This window comes from Pteropus alecto, unplaced genomic scaffold (assembly GCF_000325575.1).
Source record: "Pteropus alecto unplaced genomic scaffold, ASM32557v1 scaffold101, whole genome shotgun sequence".
NCBI lineage: Eukaryota > Metazoa > Chordata > Mammalia > Chiroptera > Pteropodidae > Pteropus > Pteropus alecto.
This window is the reverse complement of record NW_006432945.1, coordinates 10595319-10620955: the sequence shown is the minus strand read 5'-3', so window position 1 is coordinate 10620955 and position 25637 is coordinate 10595319. Positions and strand designations below refer to the sequence as shown.

At 43.2% G+C, this 25637-nt stretch overlaps 2 protein-coding genes across 3 annotated transcripts in view; one reads left to right on the top strand and one right to left on the bottom strand.

Annotated features, from left to right (window-relative positions):
* Positions 1–3053: 3053 nt before the first annotated feature.
* NPHS2 (NPHS2, podocin) lies at positions 3054–17597 on the bottom strand. Of its 2 annotated transcripts, XM_006907777.3 has the most exons (8): positions 17287–17597; positions 14878–14981; positions 12810–12882; positions 11103–11185; positions 8054–8257; positions 5838–5893; positions 4538–4616; positions 3054–3342 (listed from the first exon to the last, which is right to left on the bottom strand). In XM_006907777.3, exons 1-8 carry the CDS (start codon positions 17558–17560, stop codon positions 3064–3066), a joined length of 1152 nt encoding a protein of 383 aa, XP_006907839.1. In that variant the 5' UTR covers positions 17561–17597; the 3' UTR covers positions 3054–3063. The 2 variants fall into 2 exon arrangements, with proteins under 2 accessions (XP_006907839.1, XP_015441673.1); XM_015586187.2 differs by lacking the exon at positions 8054–8257.
* Positions 17598–21462: 3865 nt separating this feature from the next.
* Positions 21463–25637, top strand: part of TDRD5 (tudor domain containing 5) — a 49214-nt gene continuing 45039 nt past the window's right edge. Inside the window, exons 1-2 of the mRNA XM_015586135.1 lie at positions 21463–21550; positions 23708–23803. Of these exons, the coding sequence (XP_015441621.1) occupies positions 21463–21550; positions 23708–23803 (184 nt within the window). The remainder of the gene's footprint in view (positions 21551–23707; positions 23804–25637) is intronic.

The window sequence follows — 25637 nt, the reverse complement described above, 5'->3', positions numbered from 1 at the left end:
CAGAGGAGCAAATGCACTGACACACAAGCCACAATTCTGGAGGGCATCCGAACCCTCATAGTCCCAATAGACTCTTCCGAAGAACATGGAAGCAGCCAGTGGCAATCGAATGAAGAGCATACTTAGCCATGCCGACATAGCCCCCCAGGGATGTGGAACGTAGAGGCACTGGCAGAATGGCCTGCTGGACCTCCCAGGGGTAGGGAAGTCCCAACTGCAGAGCTCTAGCCCTATCGTTTCAAGATCAGAGGCCATTTGGGATGCAGCACCTGGGTCTCAGGAGAAGACTTCCACGGCTGGGACCTTGCAGATGACACTCAGCTCACCTAACTAGTCTCCGAAGAATTTGCCTTTGACTATTCACTACACCCTTTTACCTAGAACGGTTTCCTCACAACTTGTCCCCATTATTTCCCTCCCATCAAGCCCTCCCACCCCACCAGCTGGTTGATACCTAAGACACTACGGACCATTCGAGCAGACCCAGAAGGTGCCCTCTGGCAAGCTAATGAGAAATTTACACGACCAGAACTGGGCATAAGAGCAGACTAACTAGTGGAAGAAACCATAGGCACTCCCCAGGTATGTATGCTTTTGTCGAAAAGAACCATGCTACAAGGAATTATTAAATGTCATAAAAGCCATTCTTAGATTATAACCCTGGCATTCACTTCTCATTGTTCTGTTCCCGGTTCTGGTTATGCCTGAACCACATGACCCTACTTCCTTTTTCATGATTCATGCCAACATCTGCCAACCCGATATCAGGAACCATCTATACAAGGTGAAAAGTGACTAACAACCCTTGATGCCAACTTAACTCCAGCACTAGGACAATAAAAAATTCTCCCCACTTCAGGGCTGTTGTAATTGCCATTGACTCTTTAAATGGGCTGGACCCTGTATGACCGTGCCTTGGCTGGTCCACGGAAGCAAACTGCAAACCCGAATAGAGCAGACATTTTAGGAAATGACCCAGGAGTTCCCCCAACTCTCATTCTATTCATTGCTGCTTCCTAAGTGCTTGCTTTCCTCTCTGACACCATGCTCCCGGCTCTGACAGATTTCATTAGCTGCCTTTGGCTCACTTGGATCCGGGTGCCTTTTGGATTCCACACTTTGTATTTTGGCACTTCTGCATGATTTAGAGCTTTGCCTGCTGCTTCGGCTTCAGAACCTCCCATCGCCTCCAGCAGAGACTACTCAGTCCATGGCCTTCAGCACTGCCACAGCCCCATTACCAAGTAAGGTCCTTGGGAGTAGGAACTAAGAAAACCTTCTCTTAACAAGATATGGAAATATTTTTTCAGAACTGGATGAAATAGGCTTTGGAACAAAATTGAAAATTATCTCAATAGATATAGTAATCTTATAAGCAGATCATGATATCAATAAATGACTTTGGCGTGTTCGTATGAATATATAGGTTTTGAAACCATCTAATAGTCCTGTATAATCTTAGGAAGATGGGTTGCTTGGCGAAGTTGTAGGGAATATAGCAAGGCTGGGCTAGAATGTGTGGTTTTCTAGCTGTGGGTGGAGGTGAGGAGGTGGCCTGGAGACATGTGACAGAGATGACCCTAAGGTTGGCATCGTTATGTACTGCTGTACTACGCTGCTAGGGAGTTTGCGTTCCTTTTTTTAGAGGGCAGGAGGTATGGCAGGGAGAAGTACTGAAGTGACTGAGGTATCAAGATAGGCAAAGCATCCGCGGTCTTGGCCTTTGTTTCTCTTAAACATAGTGAGAAAACAGCCTATCTCCAGCAGACTAAATGCTACAGAAGTTCCAAGGTCCACCGTTAGGAGGTCAGAATACATTTTCTCTCTCAAATAACATTCAGCAGGGTTTTACGGACTAACTTTCATAACGGAAACCCTTTTCGAGTGTTTTTATGCAAGATATTTAAAGTTCATCTAGAAATAGCAGGAACACATCTCCAGTATAAAATAATAACATTGGTTAACATGAAGAGTAAAGAGGCGGTTTGGAAGAGAGAGAAATCACCAAATAGCCCTGGGGGGTCATTACCACCATTTCTTCCTGTTCCAGCAACGTGGAAATTCTCATTGTAAGCAGAATTTTACTAACATGATGATTTTAGTCATATTTTTGTAATATTAGTAATGTCTGTAATGTTACTGATGTTTTTAAGTTTATGGAGGATTCGCTATATATTTCAGTGTGCTTTCTTATTTACTTGGCTAACCTTTTTCTGTAGATCCATAGTTCTAATTGTGTAAGACAAGTTAATGGATAATGCCATATTACAGAAATGTATTCATATTAGGGAATATCATCTGTACAAGATAAGGCTACTTCAGGGCATGTATAGATCACAGTATTATTATTGTTTGAAAAATAAGCGGGCTGGCCAATTCTTTACCGAAAACACATCGGCCCCATGTGTATAGTGATGCTTCCTCAAATTTTAAGCAACGTGTACCAGATAAAAGGGTTTTGTTTTTTTTTCATTTTATTTCTCTATTTTAAAAAAGAGTCTCCATAAAAAGAATTCCTTTTAAATTCTTTAATTAGGTGTGAATTTTATATCTAGCCCAAATACATCTCTTTTACTTTCCTTCACTTGGGAACATTTAAGTGTCACTGTGGTGCAGGCATCAGGATTGGGTGTGAGAAATATGGGGTAAAGTGAATAAGGTTGAGTGTGGCTGGGGGAAAATGCTAAGAGGAGTTGATAGTGTAGTTGGAGCGAAGCCTGCATCTTAAGTACAGGATTACGATAGGGTGTGCTAAGCCCGTGCTAGGGGCGTGCAGAAAGGGCCGTGGGAACAGCACAGAGAGCAGACAGCATCTTCAGGAGTAGGACATAGACTAAAACTGTTTCATAATTACTCCGATTAAATGATCTACTGAAACTTGTCCTATGGCTTCTCGGTCATGACACGATTTCACTGTCTTCCCGCACAGATTGCTGCATTGTGACTTCATACGTTCCCAGGGCATTCCATGTGGCAGCCAAAGAAAGTGAGAGCAGAGCGCCCCCCTCGGCGATGTGGCCGCTACGTGGGGGCCCCTGACAGTCACACGATCCTTGGCCCCTCTCATAACATGGGAGAGTCTTTCTTTTTAGGATTCAGTGGCTCGACGGGTTTGGAAGGATTTGGCAAGGGGATGCTTCCTTGAGTTCTGTTGCTGGGAGAAGACAGGAAATTTAGCAGGTCAAATGGCAAAGGTAAAACCACTGTGGAAGGTTTCTCTGTGGACAAGGATTGAAGAGTGTGCAGGTATCGAAGCTGAACAGCAGCTGGGGTGCCTGAGAGGATCTCGGCCGCCGTCCTCAGGGACTCGGAGGCAGCCTTCTCCCCCTCTGCAGCGATCATCTAGAGAACAGAAGGGAAGAAAAGCAGAGTGAATTTTCTTCTTCGTCCCATGAAGGTTTTAATCATTATTCAGCGTGACTCAGCAAGCACTGAGCATCTACTATGTGGCAGGCTCTGTTAGGCAAACAGACTGTCTTTATTTTCAAGGATCTCGCTCTAGAGGAGACTGATCATATTCTTAATTGTAATTTAAGGTGGAATTTGTTAAGGGCCCCAGAAAGTGTAGCGAAGTGTCAGGGGGGTTATTACGTGTAGTGGGCCTTGATTAGTAGAATTTTGTCGTATAGAGAAAAGGTTAGCCAGCGTTCCAGGCAGGGGAACAGAGTCCTGGATGGGTAACCCCCAACTCGGACAGATGACTGGGTAAGCATTTCAGAAGAAAAAGCACCCAAGCTCACCACCCAAATGCCACTCTTAAGTGGGCCAAGGGGACGAGACTTAGATCTAGAAGCAACTCTGCCCAGAGGGCCAGCCTCTTCCTCCCCTTCCTCTCCCACCTCCCCGCAGTTATCGACCCTCTATGTGGTGAGGGGTTTTTCTTCGCCTGCTTTCTGTCTTTCAAGAGGACTCTGGCCCTCACTTTCCTCTTCCCGGCACCCCTTCCCACCCCACCCCGCCCCAGTCCTCAGGAGCTGCGGGCAGTCGCTGCTTTTCTTTCTCACTGGCATGCCTGCGGAGCGGCTGGCGCGGCACAGCCTTCTCCCGGGTCTGGCGTGGAGGGAATTGGGTCTTGATCACCGTCGTCCCTTTAGAGCTTGCACAGAGCTAGGGAGACGGGTCTGGGCGTTATTAACCTGGAGGTGAGCGGTGACTGCTATTACCCAGCAAAGATGCCAGCTCAAGAGAAGAGGGATGAATGTGGGGAGACGCTTTTAGGAAGAGAGAGGGAAAACAAGACTCAAGATGGAGGAGTCGGTCACTCAGCAACAGTCCGAGAGTGGGGGTGTAACAGGGCAGGAGCTCCTGCGTTAGCCAGGAGGCTACTAACACGCTAAGAGAGCGACTTTAGCAGGGTGGGAGTGGGGGGAACAGCTGGCACAGCCAGATTCCTCCCAGGCCTGGATGAATGGGACATGAGGAAGCGAACAAGCACAGGGGAACTGTTTCTGTTTCGCATGAGCACACCTTTTGGATTTTCCCACGTTCCCCAAAGAACAGCCCCGGGGGGAGGACGGCCTGCCCCGGGCTGGCTCACCCGCACTCTGGCCTGTCTCTGCGCTTCGGCTTCCACAGCCAGTGAGTGCTGAAGCCCGGCCGGCAGCCTCACGTCCTTCCTGGAAAAGGAGGAACACGGCCAGGTGGGTGTGGGCACCTCTTGCAGCGGTCAGGGCTTTCGCCGGCTGAGCCGCCTTCCCGGCCGCTGCTGCAGGACAAGCAGCAAACTCTGGCGCCACGGAGGGTGCGGTCCCTCGACCTCCCCTAGACAGTGGGCAGGAAGGGTGTCGCAAGGGTCACACTTAAAGTTTAACCTAAATCCCAGCAATTAAATTTGAATAATGAAAAAAAGCCTTGAAGAGACACACTATTAATACTAAGAATAAGGAAAGTCATCCACATTTGTACGAGAATTGATTTTGAAAGGGTAGAACTGACCGAATCAGAATAATATTTAATGCATTGCACGAAAGATACAAAATCGTATTTTTACCCCAAATGTTAACTATGAAAAATACCTAGATAGACAACAAGTTGGTGATTCCTCAGAAAGTGTAGAGTTTCAATGTGATTCAATATTTCCACTCCTAGGTATATACCCAAGAGAAATGAGAACGTTCACACAAAAACTTGCGTGCGAATGTTCACTGCAGCATTATTCATAATAGCCCCTAAGTTGAAACAGCTCAACGTCCATCAAGTGATGAGGAGATAAAATATGGTATAGCCACACAATGGAATCAAATTCCACCATAAAAGGGAATGAAGTACCGATTCATGTTAGAACATGAACGAACCTTGAAAACAATGCTAAGCAGAAGAAGCCAGACACAAAGGCCACCTGTCGCATGAGTACATTTATAAGAAATGTCCAGAATATCCAAATCCAGAGAGACAAAGAGCACATTAGTGCTTGTTGGGGCTGGCGGGTGAGGGGTTCAGTGAGCGGTTCCTGCTTAATGGGTGCAGGCTTTCTTTTCGGGGCGATTAAAATGTTCTAGAATTAGATGGTAGTGATGGTTGCACTACTTTGTGAATATGTTAAAAACCACCGAGTTGTACTTTAAAATGGTTAAAATGGTGAGTTTTATGTTATGTGAATTTTATCTAAAAAATTTTTTAATCCATAGAGAGGAAATGTGAAAATAATTTGCCCAAATGTTACAGTGGTTGTGCTATGGCTATGAGATAATAGGTATTTTTTTCCCCCCAAATTTATGCTAATATGGCTATACTCATACTCATGCAATGAAAATAACTTATCGAATGAAACATTTTAAATAAAACCCAAATGTTTTCATTTATCATGTTGTATTCTTCCCAGTTAACCTCCTACCCACATTTCTGTTCTCTCCACTTTGATTCCCCAAATACAGGTCACTGAATCCAAGGCGACCTGTGGAGAGAAGAGTCAAGATGTCAGTGACAGCCTCCAGTGGTTCTTACGAGTGTCCTTGTAAGAAGGAAGCAGAGGGACATCTCACTACAGAAGAGAAGAAGGTAACGTGATGATGGAAGCAGAGACTGGAGTGACATACTTTGACAAAGGAGGAAGGGGCCACGAGCTCAGGGGTGCGTGTGGCCAGGCGCTAGAAGCTGCCAAAGGCAAGGAAATGGTTTCTCCTTTCAGAACTTCAGAAGGAGCCACCCCTGCTGACTCCTTGGCTTTGGCCCAGTGAAACGGAAAATTTCGGACTTCTGGCCTTCGAAACTGTAAGAGATTAAATTGGTCTTGTTTTAAGACCCCAGGTTTGTGGTAATTTGTTATAGAAGCAATAGGAAATAATACAGATGGCGTACTTCTTAAATCTGTTTTTAAGTGCATTTATTAGAGAACCGGAGTCTCCAGTCTCTCTCCCAAATGGCTTTCATTTACAGGTGCTTTCACGTCCCTCCTGTGGGTGGCATTTATTTCCTATATATCCGAGACCCGGGTGGTGGAAGAAAATGAACTGCAGGTTCTGAATAAAGGGGCAAGACATGGGGCTCCACATGTGGGCCCATATGTTTTTTCTTAATTATTTCTGATGATTTCTTAGTTAAGTGGCTAGATACATAGTAAGCTTAGTGCCTTGAGAACCCCGAGAAGACTAACTGATTTGGGGCATTGATGAGAGGAAGGCATGTTGACAAGGATGTCACAGCGGAGGTGGCATTTGAAAGAGCAAATAGGATTTTGCCTCTGGAGAAAAAGGAAACAGCCTAAGAAGAGGCGGGGAAGCTGGAGGAACAATAAGTCGCTAAATTGGCTGCAGTATTAGATACGCTGGGGGGAGGACAGCAAGAGGTGGGCCATTTCTTCGCTCATCCAAAAACATGACCTGGCTGCTATGTGACAAGCCCTGTGCCAGGTACTGAGGACAAAGAGATGAAAAGATATGATTCCTGCCCCTGTGGAGTTCATAATCTGAGAAGCCAAATGTATAAATATACCAATTATAATTCAAGGAATGAAGGCAAGCTTGAATGTGGAGAGTCTGAACCTTCGCCTTTATTCTTCAGAGGGGAGGGGTGAGTAGGAAGGGAAGTCGAAGGAGGCCAAAGGGGGAACATACCCGGGCGGGGAGGTTCAATTCCAGAGAAGCAATTTTCCTGTGTGTCTCCTATAACTTTTTCTCTCTTTAGCTTCTCTTATTGTCTGAATTCTTTCCTTTTCTACTAGGATGCTAATCTCTGTTTCATCAGTAACAAATCGGACAACTCACAAACATTTGACTCCTGCATTTTTCAGATTAGCGTCTGCTTAGGGCCCATCAAGCATAATCGTTCTCTGTGCCTTAGATCCTTAAGTCCTTCTATTGGAGGCCCCCCTTTCAGCTAGTCGTGATTTGTAACCTTCTAACTCAATTCTGAGCCTGGGTGCCACGGCCTCAGTGACAGGCCCTGTCACTGGTGGTAACAGCCACTTGACTGGCCAGCTGCCTGCAATCCTGCTTCGCTCTCCCTTGTCTTCGTAATACCTGTGCCAACTTGTCCTGGTAAGAATGGGAGTCACCTCCCCTGGCCGTGGGCAAGACTGCTGAGCTTACTGCCTGGGGGTTAGATGAAGCTTTTCGTGAAGCAGTTCTGGTTCTTCTCTCCTTCCCCTAATTCTAAATCAATAATATCTAGACGATCGATGGGGAAATTCATCATGTAAGAGTCTGTGAAGTCTTATTATCTGAAAGTCTTATTTGAACTTATCATTATTTAACTTGGTTTCCTCTGCTAGACTGTAAGCTCCTGGGAACCAGTCCTTATCATCCTTGTAAGCCACCCACCCCTCCTGTCTAGCTCCACCCACCTACCCCCCCACCGGCTTCCACTCCCACCACTCGGTGCTATGTGGCACTTTACAATGAGTCTACAGCTGCTGGAGTAGGACTGAGAGCAAAAACTATGGCAATAACTGACTAACCTGCACCAGACTGGTGACTGTAATTGACTCAGGGTCAATATGGCAGCCTTTTAAGGGGCGGCACCTTTCCCAGTGAATGCTTGGTACATGAAAGATTCAATAAATAGCCAATGAAGAAATGAATACATTTAACATTCAGTGTTAAATTTATCAAAGTACCTGTACATCTTGGGCAATGCTCTTCCTCTCTAGAAGTATTTCGGTGAGCGACCGATGTGCTAGCAGACGCTTCATGGTGGTCTGCACAAGGCATTGAACAGCTTTGGACACGTGAGCCAGATTGCTTAGGAGAAGAGAGGCGTTCTCCAGTCGGTAGTAGCAGATGGCATCTACCTCCATTACGAACATGTCTTTGGTCACAACCTAGGCAGAAAAAAAGTCGGCATGACAGGCCTGATTCCTGGGCCCCCTTCCCATGCGGGGATGGAGGAACTAAATGTGTTCAGGGGGAATTTTCTCAGTGTAAGAGTATAGCAAGAGGAAAAAATAGCAGTGTGTGTGTGTGTGTGTGTGTGTGTGTGTGTGTGTGTGTGTGTGTGTGTAGACAGTAGGTCTACCCTTTATTCAACATAGACATGAGTTTTCAGCGTCCTATGCTGACAACCACCTCCATGATCTGGCCCCATCATTCCGTTACTTCCAACGTCATCTCCTGTTATGCCCTTCACCTTCAGCTACACTGACCTTGCTGTTCCTCAAGCTGGTCAGCATGCTCCCAACTCCAAGCCTTTCCATTTACTGTTCCCTTTGCTTGGAATGTTTTCTCCCCACATCTTGGCACAATTAGCCACCCCCTTCCGCATCACATTCTCAATAAAGCCTATCCTAACCATCCAACTTAAATATAAACCACCGCCAGTATCCTGTTCCCTTTTCCTGATTTGTTTTTCTCTATTGCACTTCTTATCTAAAAAAAAAAAAAAAAAAGACATGTTTTTGAAGATTATGGAGTTTTTATTAAATACACTAAAGAACTCACAATTTAAAGGAATCCTATTGTACGTCCTTTTGTAAAAAATCAGGAATAATTTTCTTATATGAAAAAAAATCAGTTAATTGTTTATCAGGTCTTTTTAAACTGATGCCCCCACCCCCCAAAAAAAAATGCTAAAAGAGAAGCACGTTTTGGGAAACAAGCAACTGAATGTATTGATCATTGGGTGTACACTAGGGGACAGATCAGTGATGCACATCGAAAGCCCTAAAAGATGCATGTTCTCAGCATTTCCATTTTTAGACACTGATCACAAGAACATATTTTAAGGATTTAGCTGTAAGGGTGTTATTTATAGTATTGCTTTTTGTAATAAGAAATTGGAAATAATATCAACAATAGAGAATTATAAATTGTGGTACATCCACACATTGGAATGCTATGTGTCCATTTAAAATAAAGGGTAGAAACATAGGTAATATGTCAGAAAATGATCACAGATTTTGCTGGATGAAAAAAAGGCATGCTACAAAATAGACTGTATGGTTCGATATATATGTATTCTATATTCCCATCTGTAAATATAACCACACACATAAAAAAGTCTGAAAAGATATACTCCAAAATATCAACACCTATCTATAGGTAGTAGGAGTAAGGGTAAGTTTAATTTATTCCTTTTTTTATATTTTATTATCTAAAATAAGCCTTTTAAAATATACATAATTTCTATTTATATTTCTATTTACCCAAAGAAAAAATGAGAAAGAACTTCAAACTGAAAGTGGGGGACAATTTAGGAAAGGTGTATAAATCTCAAATACTAATAGAAAAATCTAGGTGTTATTCTACTTTTAATGTTTTTATTGTGGTAAAATACGCATATCATCAAATGTACCAGCTTAACCATTTTTAAGTGTATAGTTCAGCAGTGTTAAGTACATTCACATTGTTATGCGACCAATCTTAACTCTTTTTATCTTGCAAAACTGAAACCCATTAAGCAACAACTCCCCATTCCTCCCCCAACCACTGTAACCACCATTCTACTTTCTATCTCTATGAATTTTTCTACTCTAGGTATCTCACGTAAGTGGAATCAGACAGCATTTGTCTTTTTGTGGGTATACACCATTGTGGGTATACACAACACTTAGTTTACCTATTTAGCCCCTGATGGACACTTGGGTTGCTTTCATCTCTTGGCTGTCGTGAATAGTGCTTCTGTGAACACAGATAAACAAATATCTCTTCAAAAATTTGCTTTCAGTTCCTTGGGGTATATACCCAGAAGTGGAATTGCTGGATCAAATGGTAATGCTATTTTCAATTTTTTGAGGAATTACTGTACTGTTTTCTACAGCAGCTGCACCATTTTACCTACCCACTAACAGTATTCGAGCGTTCCAATTTCTCTACATCCTTGTCAGCACTTGTTATTTTTCTTTTGTTAGCCATCCTAATAGGTGTGAGGTCGTTATCTCATTGTGGTTTGGATTTGCCTTTCTTTAATTATTAGTGATGTTGAACATCTATTCATGTATTTGTTGGCCATTTGTGTATCTTCTTTGGAGAAATGTTCAAATCTGAATTAGTCAAGTCTTTCTGGAGAAATAGAACGTGTGCGTGTGTGTAGGCAGAGAGAGAAAGATTTTAAGGAACTGGCTTACACAACTGTAGAGGCTGACGAGACCAAATAGATCAACCAGCTGAAGACCACAGAAAGAGTCCATGTTGCAGCTCGAGTCTGTGAGTGGTCTGTTGGCAGAATTCCCTCCCCCTCAAGGAGAAGTTAGTCTTTCTCTTAAGGCCTGAGGCCTAACTACATTATGGAGCAAAATCTGCTTTATTCACAGTTTACTGATTTAAATATTAATCTTCTCCAAAAAATACTTTCACAGCAACATCTGATGTTTTGGGCAAGTATTTGGGCACTACAGCTTAGCCAAGTTGTCACATAATATTAACCATCACAAACTCCTTTTCCCATTTTTAATTTTTGTTTTGCTTTCTTGTTGTTGAATTATAAGATTTCTTTATGTATTCTGGATATTAACCCCTTATCAGACATATTATTTGCAAATATTCCATAGGTTGCCTGTTCATTTTGTCGATTGTGTCCTTAGACACACAGGAGTTTTTCATTTTGAAGTAGTCTATATCTCTATGTCCCTTTTCTACTTTAGATTTAAATAGTCATTTTGCCCTGGACCAGAATTTGTAGCTCAGCCACGTAAAATGTAGAGAGAAAGCAAAATCCATCATGTGGTTTACCTCATGAAAGGGTATCTCCAAGGTTTGGAGACGAAGGTCAACCTTGTGGTAGGTATCCAGGCAGGGCAAAAAGAAGAAGAGGCCTAGAAGAGGGAGCAGGGGAAGTGACAGGTGAATGGCTACCGTGGAGACTGTTCGAGGTTCACCTTTTTTGAGTCGAGTTGCAGGTTGCATTGCTTTTTTTAGCCTCCAGCTACACACAGGCAACAGGCTGAGACCACCACCGCACCACCCCTAGTATGTTAGTTGTTGCTAAGGTTACTATATAATTTGTCATTCAACCTGGGACACTTTTGAAGGTGAGAGGAGAGCACGGTTAGAACTTACTTCAGGACAACAGGCATACTCAGATTATCCGCAGCAAAATGGGCTGTGTGGTCACCATGGTGATGGTGCTAATTCCTCCATATTTTGAGTTAAATGTCTGCCTCTTTGACTAGATTCAAACTCCCTAATAAGAGTGTCTCATGCACTGTTGTTAGCTTTAGTGCCCGACTTAGTGCCTTTTAGGTGTTTTGTAAAATTAGTTTTGAATCCATGCATGTACCAAAATGAGTCAGCAACGAGTCGGCAATCTCCATGTGATAGTTCTTAAAAGGTGAGCCCCAGAGGTAATTGGAATAGCAATATCCTGATACCAGCCTTCTGGTTGGTTAGTTATTTCTTATCCACCCAATGTAATCTACGGGATTGATGTGCAAAATTTTTAGATTGATTTGTTGAGATTTTTCTGTGATTCCATTGGACACCGTGGGCTGCTGCAAGATCAAAGCTTTGTTGGAATCAGCAGCACCTCAGAGAGCCCGGGATCTCTCTGAGGAGCAGCCTAGCTAGTCCTTTCCAGCCCAAATTGAAAAGGACGCCAAAAACTAGAACCAGAACAAGATGGTCTCTGTCCTGGACCTATAGGGTCTGGCTCTACTTTTGTGCAGACTCATCTGTTGATTATAAATCTTCAAACTCTGGTTTGTATCTTCTCGTCCGGTCTCTCTTCTCTATCTGTTTCTGCAGACCTGGCTGGGAACTTGGACCTTTTCCAATATATATGTGGTGGGACTTTGCTCCTTTTCATGCCTTCCGGGCTAGCTTAGATTTCCAAACCCCAGCTGCTCAGCTTCTTAGACTGACCATACTTCTATCTGTGCCCATTATCAGCTTGGACCTCTGGACATCAACTTCACTAGATTTTAAGGTCCTAGAGATGGAAAACCACGTCTTGTTCATCCATCTTCATTTCCCTGGTAGTGATGCAGTACCTGAAACACCAAGATGTGCTCAATCTATGTGTTTTAAATTCCGCCAACTAAAGGGAAATTTGTTACTTGGATGCTGCACTTTGCCTGTCTCCCATAGTTTGGTCTGACCCCCTAGACTCTGAACAAGCCCAGCTATGCTCTGAGAATTCACAAGACTCTGACCATATACACATTCTACAAAAACGAGTGCCTGGCCATGGGCCCTAAGCCTACTCGCTACTTCGGCCATCCTGGCTCTGGCATTTGGCTCTCTGCACCCATTCTCTCTCTTGGTCACTATGCCCTGGTGGTAATACTCTCTGAAGAATTTCTTAATAACTGTGTTACAAATAATAGAAAAATAAGGTATCATGAATCAAGTAACTTCATGTAATCAGAGGTTCATATTAAAATATGCATGGATTGAAGAAATTGGCAAGTCTATAGGGAGTTTAAAAAAGATGTTTCTTACCAGGGCCTTTGGCTCTTCCAGGAAGCAAATGTCCCAGTCGAAATATAATTACTCTCTCATACTCCTGGACAACCTAAAAGAAAATGTAATACTTTGAATCACTCCAAGAAAGAAAGTCTTCAAAAGGCTTTTGCACGGGAATGATCCTAGGTATTAGAAAGCTTTTCTTTTGAGAATCGAGAAAAAACTTAATATTTAGGTTTACAAAGTCTACATTTAATAAGTGTAGAATTTCAGAAATCAGTAAAAAAGTATATTGGCCATGTTAATTTTTGAGCCCATAGACAGAATTTTGATTACAGAGTCATGATTACCTAAAAAAGAATGCTTCCACTGTGTCCAGCATTTCCTGCATCAAAGACATCACACTTGTTTACTATAAGATAGTCAATCTTGTATTTTTCTGTGACTTCTGCACTATTAGCTTTTACATGTATTAATTGTTAGCTATTTAACAGAACAGGGGAGTATATTTTAATACTATACTTATATTCCGTTTCAAACTGCAAGAAATACCTCAAAATAACATCTTAATTTTCTACCTTAAGACACTGGAGGTAGAAGAGCAAACTAAACCTAAAGCAAACAGAAAGAAGATAATAAAAATTAGAATGGAAATAAATGCAATAGAAAATAGAAAACCAATAGAGAAGATCAATGGAACCAAAAGCCGGTTCTTTAAAAAGATCAACAAAATTGACAAATATTTAGTTAGACTGATGAAGAAAAAAGAGAGAAGACACAAATTGCCAAAACCAGGAATCAAAGAGAAATGATGACAGGGACATCACTACTGTCCTTATGGAAATAAAAAATATTATAAGAGAAAATACACCAACAAATTAGATAACTTAGATGAAATGGACAAAATCCTACAGAGATACAAACTACCAAAACTGACTCAAGAAGAAAAGGAAAAACTGAAAAGACCTAGAAGTAAAAAACTGAATTAGTAGTTTAAAATTTTCCCACTAAGAAAAGTTCAAGACCAGATGGCTTCACTGGTGAATTCTGCCAAACATGTAAACAAAAAGTGATACCAGTTATTCACAAATTCTCCCCTCAAAAATAGAAAGGAGAGAAATCTTTTCAACTTATTCTCTGAGGTCAGTATTACCCTGATGCCAAAACAAGCGAGAAAACTAGAGACCAATATCTCATGAATACAGATGCAAAAATCCTCAAGAAACTACCTGCAACCTGAATCCAGTAACATTAAAAAGATTATGTACCATAACCAAGTGGGACTTATCCTAGGAACACATAGTTGGTTTAACATCCAAAATTCAGTTAATGTAATACACCGTATCAATAAAATAAAGGGCAAATACCGCGTGATCATCTCAGTAGATTCAGAAAAGGCATTTGACAAAATCCAACACCCTTTCATGAAGAAGGAGAAAAAGGAGGAGGAGGAAGAGATGGAGAAGGGGCCTGCATAAGGAGTGCGATCAGCAGCGGCCCCAGCAGCATCTGTAGTGCTCCAGCAAGGACATGGAGCCTGGCAGCTCCAGCCAATGACTAAAAATGGCAGAGGTACCAGGGCGTGGCCATTTTTGCCCATCGTGAGACTCCTCTATGAAGCAGACTCTGCTCTGGAGTTCCCTTTCGGGCTGAGCGAGACTTTCTCAGAGTTGTATCACAGTCTGAGGCTCTTTCTGTCCAATCCTTTCTTCCTCTTCTCATAGCATAAGTGTCAGACCTGGACCATTGTCTGAAGGCTTTCCCTGACTGCTATTGTTCTCTCTCCCCTGATCTCTCACAGACAGTGCCTCCCAATAAGTCCCTCGCACTTCTACTTTTGTCTTGGCGTGTGCTCCCCAAACTGACACAGGTCTTCATTTACTTCAGGGGCAGCAAATGTAAGCACCTGTGAGGCAAACATAATGGTCATTCGTGGTCTACGGAAGATGCCTGAGAATTTCCTGGACGTCCCAGGCCATGAGGTGAGGAGGGTTTTCCATGCAGGACAGATGGCACGTACCAAAACACAGAAGTAAGAGTGGACGTGTTGTGGTCAGTGAGAGGCATCGGAAAATTTCTTATGGGATCCTTTTTGGAATCTCACCTTTATGCAGAACCAGATAGAAAAAGGGAAGGTCACGATGATGAGGAGCAGGGACATGAGGACAAGAAGCCACTCACAGGGGCCTAAACCAGAAGCCTTGATACCTTTAAAAAACAAAAAGCAAAAGAATAATTATATTGGAACTTTACCATTCCCACTGACTGTACTTGTTGGTCCAGTCCTTCGTATCAGGGTCAGAGAAGTTTATGGACTTCGGTGGAAATATGGAGTGAGCTGGATATAGGAGCAGTCAGTTCACAGGGCTGGGTGATTGTCTGTGAAGGGCTGTGTAGACCTACAGAAGATGGAGCAGGCTCCTGGAAAGGCGGTAGCGTTTTTCCCAAACGTCTGACTAGGCAATGTTTTCTCCAAGAAAATGCAAGTTCTATAGAATTTATTTCTCATGTAACCTATTTCGGGAAATGCTGCTCCATTACCATCATGTTAGTTTTTATGGTGTTCTCCATTAAGGGCAGTAACAGTGTTATTGCCATGTTCAGTTAGTTTATAAATCCATTTCACTTGCCAGTGGTAACCATGGCAAGTAAAAAATAAATAAATGTACATCTAAACAAAATTACATTTTATAAGTGAAGAAAGGCCTCAAAAATTTCTTCATACAGTCGTTAGGGATGTGAACAGAAAATTCATATCTATATTCAAAACCTAACTTGAAGCTTTGCTGACAAAATACTATTCTCTTGGAATGAGTTCCTTGAATATCCGATTGGTTTGATTTAAGTGGATAGTGAACCATTAAATGTTAAAGCAGGAAGAGCCTTTAGATACGACATAGTCTAAGAATCCCCAGCATTCTGGTAAAATGAAGCACCTTTTCATTTCTCCCGAGTCTTAAGCAGCCTGGCTGAGGGAGTGTGGGGCTAAGTGGGGGTGGGGCTGTTGCTGCCTCTTGCTCGCCTTCTCCCTGAGAGCCACAGACACCTCCCAGACAAGGACGCAGCAATGCCGCATCATCCTCAAGGGGGCTTATGCATTGCTTGGGGTCCCAGGCTCTAGTCACTTAATAGCTGGAGAGACTGAGTGAAGCCCACACAGGTGAAGCTACGTGCCTAAGGCCACAGCTGGTTGGTGGCAGTGCTGTGACCGTGGCCAGAAATCAGGGGCAGTATCATGCAAGTATGCACTTTTCAGACTGTCTTACTACAGAATTCTGACTTTTCCACTTCCCAACTGTAGGTCTTAGGGAAGTTACTTAATTTCTCAGTATTTTTCCACATCTGTGAAACGGGAATGATAATACTCAGTACAACACCTAGTGTGTACCTGACACATTGTAGGGGCTCCTTTCCTTGCCTCCCCGCCAGTGTGATCTGAAGCACACATAAGACTTCTAATCTCAGCATTATTGTAACGTTGAACCTAACGACCATTTAATGACTGGAAATTTCTGACTGATGAAAAGGCATCACTTGGGCAAAAACAGCACTGACATGCTGCACATAACTACACCCTGACTGCATGAATCTTTCTCAGATCACAGCTTTTAATGCTCCAGCATATACTGCATTGCTGGAAACCAGGAAATGTTAAAATTTCATAGACAGCAGAAAGCAATATAATGCAACTGTTCCTTATTTACTTTCCTTGAAACCTCTCTCACCTTACACTTAAGGTATAATGAATTTTTTCTTCCATACACTATAACGAGGACTGGAAGCAGGTAGATTTGTTCCCGAGGGTTGCTTCACCTGCAGAAGCCAGACCCCTTTCCTGTGATTCCCTCCATTGGTCTAACTTCCTCCTCTTTTACCTTGCAAGGATCTTGTCCTAACTGAGTGTGTTCTTTGCTCTGGGCTCCGTGCCCACTGCTTCGGATGCCTCATCTCCTTTTATCCTCACAACTACCCCCTGAGCCAGGGGCTGGTGTTACTCTCAGTTCACAGATTAAACTCTGGTTTGTCTCTTCTCTATCTGGCTCTGCTTCTTCTACTTAGGAAAAAAAAAAAACAAAAGCAAAAACAAAACCGATCATCCTAAAGAAAGTTTAAAATGCTTTTAGGTAAGACTGAGGGGTGGAGATGAGGAATGAAGAGTAAGCTGCATAGTTATCCAAAGCCACTAGCTTTACTTAAATTAGGTCCCCATATACTCTTCCGTGGCCTCAAAAAACTGCAGCGTGGTCCCTTTGTCATGTGGATTGGTTCCCAATCTGGACCACACTCCCTGCAACCCCCCAATCACGGCTGGCCCCTGAGAGTAGCAGTATTTAGTGGATGTTATTTGTATTTCTTCTTATGCATTTTGGTCGTCACCACTGCGGAGTCAGTCCAGCAGGATGCTTTGGCCTCGCGCGGCTTTCCGCACGACGATTCCACTCTATCTGACATCCCTTGGGTACCACTTGGAAAGGACGCTCCCCCTCCCGAGGCCCCAGCCTGACTGCTGTACCTTCCTCGGGCCGCTCGCTCTCCAGCAGCGCCACCACCTCGGTGCCCTCGTCGCCGGAGCCGCGGACCTCGTCCACGTCCACCACCGTGGCTGCGGGTGCTCGGGGCTCCCCGGGGCCCCCTGCCCGCCCGAGGTCCGGCTGCTCGCGCCGGGCATCCCGACGCCCGCGGCCGGCGCCGCCCCTCTGGGCCTTCCCGCTCTTGTTCTCCTTGCGGGGGGACCCGCCGCCTCTCCCGTGGGACTCTCTGGAGGAGCTCCGAGCCCTTTTGTCCATCCTCAGAGAGGCAGGGGCTGGGAGCGCTGTCCCTGAAGAATCGCGAGCAGGATGCTGGGCCCGTCTCGCGGGGGACCATAATGACCGTGGGCTGGGCTGGGGGCGGGGCCTGGGGCGGGTCTCGGGCGCGGGCTCTGCTCCTGGTGACACGCGGCAGCTGCTCTCAGAGGAGCTGTAGACAGGGCCCGCCAGACCCAAGACTGGGTGCTACTTACAACAGTGAGTTGGTGTGAAAGCCCGTGTGCCAGGTCACGATGTTTAAAAATGTGTTTCTATAGACGAAGAGCTGTTAGGGAAGATGCAGTCACCTGAAATGCCACCGCAGATGGCTGTGATGGCACTGTTTTGTGATTTGTAAACATGGTACATTCGAAACAGTTTGTGGTCCTCTGTCGTGCCACAGAGCTTAAGAGGGAACAGAAAAGGTCATCGAATTAGGGTAACTTTCAGGTAAAATTAGAAACTTCTCCCCAAGCCCTTGGAGTCTTCCCAAGGGCCCTTTTCTCCTCTCCGCCCCAATTTATTTTTGTGCCCAGGCGCTACTCTTCCTGCTAACGCTTTAACTGGTAATGGTGTTGGCTGTCTACTCCCAGGAGGATTTACATTTCAGAAGGGGGAAAGGAAAACTCTTTTAGACTTGTATTCTCTCTCTCTCTTTTTCACACACACACACACACACACACATACACACACACACACACACACACACACGTCTTTAATATTTTACTATTGCGTAAGCCTGTTGATGGTATAATGCTTCTTGAAAAATCTTGAAAAATTGAAAAATCAATTAACTTACGCCTTTAGGGAAGGGACACTTTCGTCCTTGACGAGGCCCTGTTCCCATGCTTCCTTGATGAAGGCAAGGGTTTTGCTTTTTCCAGCGTCGCTGGCAGTGCTCCATCCAGCAGCAAACCGGAGGAGTTGCTCCAGTTTGAAATGAATAGATGTCTCTTTTATTCCCTATTAATAACTTGTTTCTCACTGAATGGGAGGTTGATCTAGGTAACCCTTCAAACTCAAGATTTATGATTCTACTCAAATAGCTCAGATCACATGATGGTAGAAATAATGTTCACTTATTTTTATTTTTCAGTATTTATTGAGTTCACACCATGGTAGTTACTTTCTTCTCAATCTTATTAAAGAATGAGGACCAGAAGTAACTCCAGTGGAACTAGAAAAACCATTATACAACTTTCTTCCATATGTTCCAAGTTAGGCCACTGAGAGCAAAGGAATTAAAAGATTAGTACGAAAATAATTTATTTAGATTTGGTTTTTACTCTAAACCTGATTATTGCACAGGATACCTAAGGGAGGACAAATGTTCCCTCTCAAGTCCCTACCTCAATTATTAGTTCCTGCCTAGAGCAGCAGTACAATGAGAAAAATTCTGAAGAGGCACTTGGCCCATAGAGGAAAAAGTATCATAATTGTTTAGTATGCACTTAAATTAATAGTTGCTATGAAACATAGCTAGTTTATCATCCTGTAAAGATTGTCCCGTTTGGAAAAGCATGAAACTGTAGCACTTTGGATTATTTTTTTCTCAGCCTTTGATTCTGTTACAAATTAATTTGATGCAGAATCTTAAACTAAACTCAAACTAAAATTTCACATAAATTTTCACTCCAAGAATTAGCAGGATATTCGATCAAATGATACTCTCAAAACTGTACCTTGTCTCCCAATAAGATAGAGGGATTTCTTGCAGGAGAAAAACAAATGAGAAAAGGCCCTACTTGGTGTTGGATTCCATGTTTGGTGCTTCTTCTGTTTCCTTTGCTGTGGGACAACTGACGAGTTACATAATCATTACTTCGTTTTCTATATCCATATATAACAGAAACCAATACAAGCACCTGCTTATAACACAGGACTGTTGGGATTATGAATGACAAGGACGATATCTGAGAAAGTACATCGCATTCCATGGTAGAAAGGTCAACGCGGCATTTCTGAAAGATGGGGGAGGCGGGGAGTGCTGAGACGGCAGCGTGAGTCGCTAGCTGGCTGGCCGCATCGACTCTTACGATATTGCTGTTTTCTTTTAGATTCCTTTTTAATTGAAAGTGTCGGTCATCCCTTTGTCGGAAAATATTATATGTAAACATTTAAAAACGATGAATACTTGACTCCTTGTTTGGATTGGTGACAAGACTGACATCTATGGGAACGAGGTTAGGGCTGAAGAAGGGGAGGACCAATTAAAGTTGTTGACTTTTGAATTTGTCTCTAAGACAAAAGGTCATGAAAGATTTCAAGGCTTTCTAAATTATACTTATTTCATTTAGCGCTTTCAAAATTTATGTCCATATGGATAAACAAAGGAGTGAATATTAATTTACATGATTTACTTAATGGAAAAGCTGGAATTCATTGTCACTAGATAAAATTGCAAATCTTACGATTTTAGAGCTAGAGGAAACCATAGGAACTTAAATTTGACTTTCTCAATTTGACTTTGTTAAATTTGACTTTCTCAATTTGTGGATGGCCGAGAGACCAACCAAGACCACATAGCAATGACCTAGGAAAGTGATGCTGTTGAGGGCTGAATCTGAGGCTTTGGCAGTGGGCCTGTATCCAGGAAATTTCCAAGGTAAAAATATCCACAGAATTTGCTGACCTCATGGGGTTATGGAGGAGGGGCAGTGAGGGGATAGAGGACTTAAGAGGGAGGTTTCCATCTTTATAGGCTGAGCAGTTGGTTATACTGCAGGTGTCTCTGTCAGAGCCACTTGCCCTAACTATACTGACCTCGAGCATCTGTGTTGCATATTTTAAAGTTGCTGAGGGAGTAGATTTTAGAAGTCCTCAGTACGAAAAAAAATTTTTTTGTAACTATGTATGGGGATGGATGTTAACTAGTGCTCATTTCCCAATATATACAAATATTGAATTACTATGTTGTACACCTGAAACTAATGTTATAGATTAAATGTATCTCAATTTAAAAAAATTCAAGTATATGTTAAATGAGAACAAAAAGAATCTTGAACTTTCACACACACAAAAATTTTGTTTCACATGGGTACATGAAATTCCTAATCAAGACTTTTTAATGATAAGCTCTTTAAATTTTTGTTACCATCGATGAGAAATGCATTCACACGATTTTAAAATTTTATTTATTTTCCAGCTTTGAGGTATAATTGACAAATAAAATTGCATATATTTTAATGTGTACAACATGATTTGAAATATATCGTGAAATGATAAAAAAAAAGTTGTAAAAACTATTTTTACAATCACTGAAAAATTTACAACAGTCGAACTTAATGAATCGACTCTCTTTTCTTTCACCAACGCGTGTAATTTGGTACTTCTTGTGATTACGTAAATGGATTTGAAATCCAAGCTTTTTCATAATGGTTCAAAATAATGATGACACTTTAGGGAACCCAGCACGTGCATTAGTAGGAACAATCCCAGGGCATCTCGAGTGGAAGCTTCCAAGAGTGCCAGGTGACACGCCCAGCTAACTTCGCCCCGCCCCCTGCCCGCCCCACTTCCCGACGGGCTCCCCGGGACCACGCTGTGCGCGTCTGGACCGGGAACATCATCAGCTGGCCCGCAGGGGCGGTCGTGAGGCGGAAGGAAGTCCTTGGTAGCGCCCAGCTTCTTGAAGCATCAGTGAGTGTTGAATGGCTCTTACCTTGCTACCTGCAGGCCTGTGGGCACGTCGGCTAACCCCACTTGGTTGTCTTCTGAAAAGTCTAGGTGGAGGCTACTTTGGGTTGGAGGGCTCCCTTCTCCACAAACCCTTTCCCTAACCCTCTCCCTAACCCTCAAGCTGGCCCTATGGGCTGAGAAAATCGGTATGAGACCGTACACGCTAATCTGGTCTTAGCACATGCGGTGGGAAACTGCTGTAGAGCGATGGTTCTCACTTTAGCATGTATGAAAATCACCTGGAGGGCTTGTTAAAACACTTTGCTGCACTCTCCGCCACCAGCCACGTACCCCCAGTTTCTGATTCAGCAGGTCTGGGGTGCGGTCTGAGGACTGGCATTTCTAATACATTTCCAGGTTATGCTGCTGCTCTGGCACCACACGTTGAAAACCATTGTCTTAGAAGTTAAAAGTGTTTTCTGCGTACTCCATTTAAAGCAGCCCCTTCTTATTCCCTTACCATGGGTTTATTTTTCTTAAGGGCACTTATCCTTACTTGACTTTATGTATGACATATTTATCTGCTTTTTGCTTGTCCTTTGGTAAGATCCAGGAGGGCAGGGACTTTGTTTTGCTCACCGATGTAGTTCCATCTTCTAGGACAGTGCCTGGCACATAGTAGGAACTGAAAAGATATTTGTTGCTTGAATGAGCATGCCTATTAGAAGCCAAAGCTGAAAAAGGTCATTCAGGAAGAGGGGGAAAGCGTAAAAAGGAGAGGGGCCAACGACAGACCCTGAGGTACATGAACATTTTAATGGAATAACAGAAATAAGAAATAGCAGAAAGCTAGGAGCCAAGCCTGGTACACAGCAGCTTCCTAGAGATCCAGGGGAGGACACCAAGAGTGAACAGCAGAGATCATCTAAGATGAAAAAATGGAAGAGTTCTTTATCAATTAGATTTGTCAATAATTTTGGTAAAAGTAACTTAAGAAAGATGTCCAGAGTTAGCAGGCTGATTGCTTTGGATTGAGTATTGAATGGTAGATGAAAAAGTGGGGGAAAAAAATGAGTGTGGACTGTTTATTCAAGGATTTGCCTAGAGGGGGATATAGGTCAAAAAGAGTATGTTTCTCTGTCTCCCTCTCTGTGTTGTATGTGTGTGTGTGAGATAAAAAGGACTAAAGCATAATTTTGTTACTGAAAAGGAGTCTGTAAAGAGATGCTGAATATACAGGGCTGTGTAATAACAAGGTCCTAGAGGGGTTGAGGGATAGACCCAAGAGTAGGATGGGTGGGTAGAATGGATGACCCCTCACCCTCTGAGACCAGGAGGAGAGATGTGAAGGGGGCCAGTTTAGGTGCCTGGGCTGGAAGTTGAGGGGGTTCACATGTGAGAGCCTCCATTTTCTGTGGGAGTCGGAGCAGAGTCGTTTTTGAGTGGCGAGGCAACAGTGGGTAAGAAGTATAAGAGGGATGGCAAAGGCTTGGAGTAATTGCTGGGAAACAGAATTGAACAGTGGCATCAGATGTCCCTCAACTCGGCATAATGTTAAAAAGCTTTCAGAGGTAGGAATGCTGTGTTGATTCTATCACAAGCTTCTAATTCACCCATCCCCTCACTATGTTTTTCAAAAGATTTATTCTTGTCATGAGGCATATAGTAAAGCTTCAGAAGCTTCACACACACACACACACACACACACACACACACACACACACACACACACACTCTTTGTCTCTGTCTGTCTGTCTGTCTTTGTCTCTCCCTTTACTGGCTATTTTCTAAGACAAGAATGCTGGTAAGGGCAGCTGGAATTGAAATATACTCCCAGATGCAGGCAGGGATGGGAGGAGACCAGGTGGAGACAGTTAATTACTAGAAGTGGGCTCTGGTCATCGTAATAGGCAGCAGGGTGGAAAACAGACAGGTTTTGACTCACAGAGCTCTCTGGTTGTAGTTAATTAATTGTCGGATCCCAAGGAGTGAACTCAACAAACAACTCGCCAAGTCTTTGTGTAACAACAAAAAGCAAAAAACCAACAAAACACAGTTCTAGGTCTGGGGAACAGAGGCATCTCATAGGCAAGAGACATGACTTGTCACCTCATTCTCAGAACTAAGTCAGACCCCAGTCCCAGAGCCTCTTGAGTGTAGCCCAAATATTATTAAAGAAGGATGCTGTGGAAATGCTGTACCTCAGTACTGCAGCCCTTCACCCCAGCCCTTCCCTAAAGGCTTTGTGATCCCTTATGGATAAACCACTCTGGAGAAAGTAAGTGCCCAAATTTTTCAGTGACTATCACTAATTTCTGGGCCCCCAAATGTCATGGTTTGCCATCAACATTCTGAGTTTATAGGGGTTAGGTGGTAAATGAATTCTGGCCCAAGTTCACGTTTGGGCATGGCTAATCTTCTGGTTATGCACCCTACTTGCCGATTAAATACCTGGAATAAGTCATCTTAGCAACTGACAGAAATCCTACATTGGTGCATTCACTCACTGAGTAAGGGCTGTTCCGACAGAAAATGCCAAGTGGAGTGCCAAAATAGTACATCAGAAGCATTACCACATACCCGGAGAAGTGCAGAGTGTCACCATCAAAGGCATGAAAGATGCAGGTGTGATGGTTCCCACCTCATTCCCATTCGCTTCCCAGGCTAGTCACCATAAAAGACTGTTGGTCATGCAGAATGGCAGTGCATTATTGTAAACCCACGCAAGTGAGGATTGCAATTGTAGCTGCTCTTCCAAATGAAGTCTCCTTACTGAAGCAACCCAGACACTTGGTTTGTAGTTACTGATCTGGAATTTAGCTATAGAATATCTTTTTAAAACTTTTTTTTTCACATTCTGCACCAATGACTTTCTAGATTCAATCATAAGTTTCGTTTTTATCGCCTATCATTTTTTTATATCCCTGTTTATAGCTGTATATCAGTTTCTTCACTCCTAAATGGGATTCATAATTGTACCTTTCTCACAGTAATTAGGAAGAAATTTAGATAATCTATGTTAAGAGCATATAGTAAGTGCTAAATATTTGTTACTTATTATCTCAGATAATTGGGGATGAGAATCTGGGATCATGTGTTTTTTTCAATTCATCGTTCATTTTACGGGAGTCATTCTCTAGTTAGTGAGATAAACTTTCTGAATCCTTGCAAGTCTTGAAATGTGTTTTCTCCCACTTGAATGTTGAATTGGCTAGGTAAAAGATTTGTTTCCTCTTTGAAGATATTGGCCCACCGAGAAATCCAATAGTAATCAAATTTCCATTGCTTTATAGGTAACCTTTTTCTATATAGAATCTTTTGATTCCCTTTCTTCTGGCTTTGTCTAGGATATGATCTTTATTCACTAGTTATTCTAAGGATTTTGTGGGACCTTTTAATCTAAAAATTTGTTTTGCTTCAAATCTGGGACGTTTCCTTCTTTTTAACCCCCCAGCTGTCACCACTATTCTTTCTATACCATCTGTCATTAAGCTGTTGGAATGTCTGGATCCAGTCTTCATGTCTCGTCCTTTACCTTTTTGTTAATTTGGTATTTGGCCCCGTCCATTCTGCTGTATATCCGCTCATAAACTTTTTTTTAACTTTCTGTCAGGGGTTCCTCAATATCCCTGGCTTGTTGATGGAACATTTTGTTCTCTAGAGCTTTTTTTGGATTTATTGTGCCGTGCAATTTCAGATGGAAGATAATAAGGTCGATGTGGGCGCTCAAGTTTCTTTCTTGATTTAAATTCCTTTATTTTTCTTGGTTTGTCTTGTTCTTTTAATTAGATTGTACATTTTAAGGTAAAAAAAATTTTTTTATACTACGCCTTTCTATTCTGTACCTTTTAAAACTACTGTTTTCTGGTTTTTGAGGACCTTATGAATCTGACTCGTTCCACCCATGCAACAACCACATCCACAGGTTATTTACCCAAATACATCCTCGTCTTTAGTCTCCCAGCTCTTGTATTTGCAGCGGCACCTGCAAAGTTCTTTGCTCGTTCGGGAAGCCCTCCTCACCTCATCCATTACTCTGGCTCTGCAGTGATTCTCCACCAAGCAGTAGAATTGCCTGTAATTTTCCCTAACAGACCCAGACCTATTGAATCAAAATCTCTGAGTAGACCTGGACATCATTTGTCTTCCCCCTTAAATAAGCTCCACAGGTGATTCTGAGGCACACCCAGGTTAAGAACCTCTCAGTCTCCTGCTCCCAGCTGCCGGTCCCCAGGGCGGGGCGGTCCCTACCGCTCTCCCGCTTCCCCCTTGCCGGGAGGGAGGTGGTTGGAGAGGGTCTCTCGCGCAGCCCATCTCCAGTCTTCCAATCACGTCGAAGGAGGAAGGCGCCGGTGATCCCAGGAGGCAGCCAACGCTGCCTCGGAGCCCCGCCAAGCGGCCCCGCGACTGGGACGGACCCCAGACTGGACCCCCGACCGGCCAGCCCTGCCCAACCGTC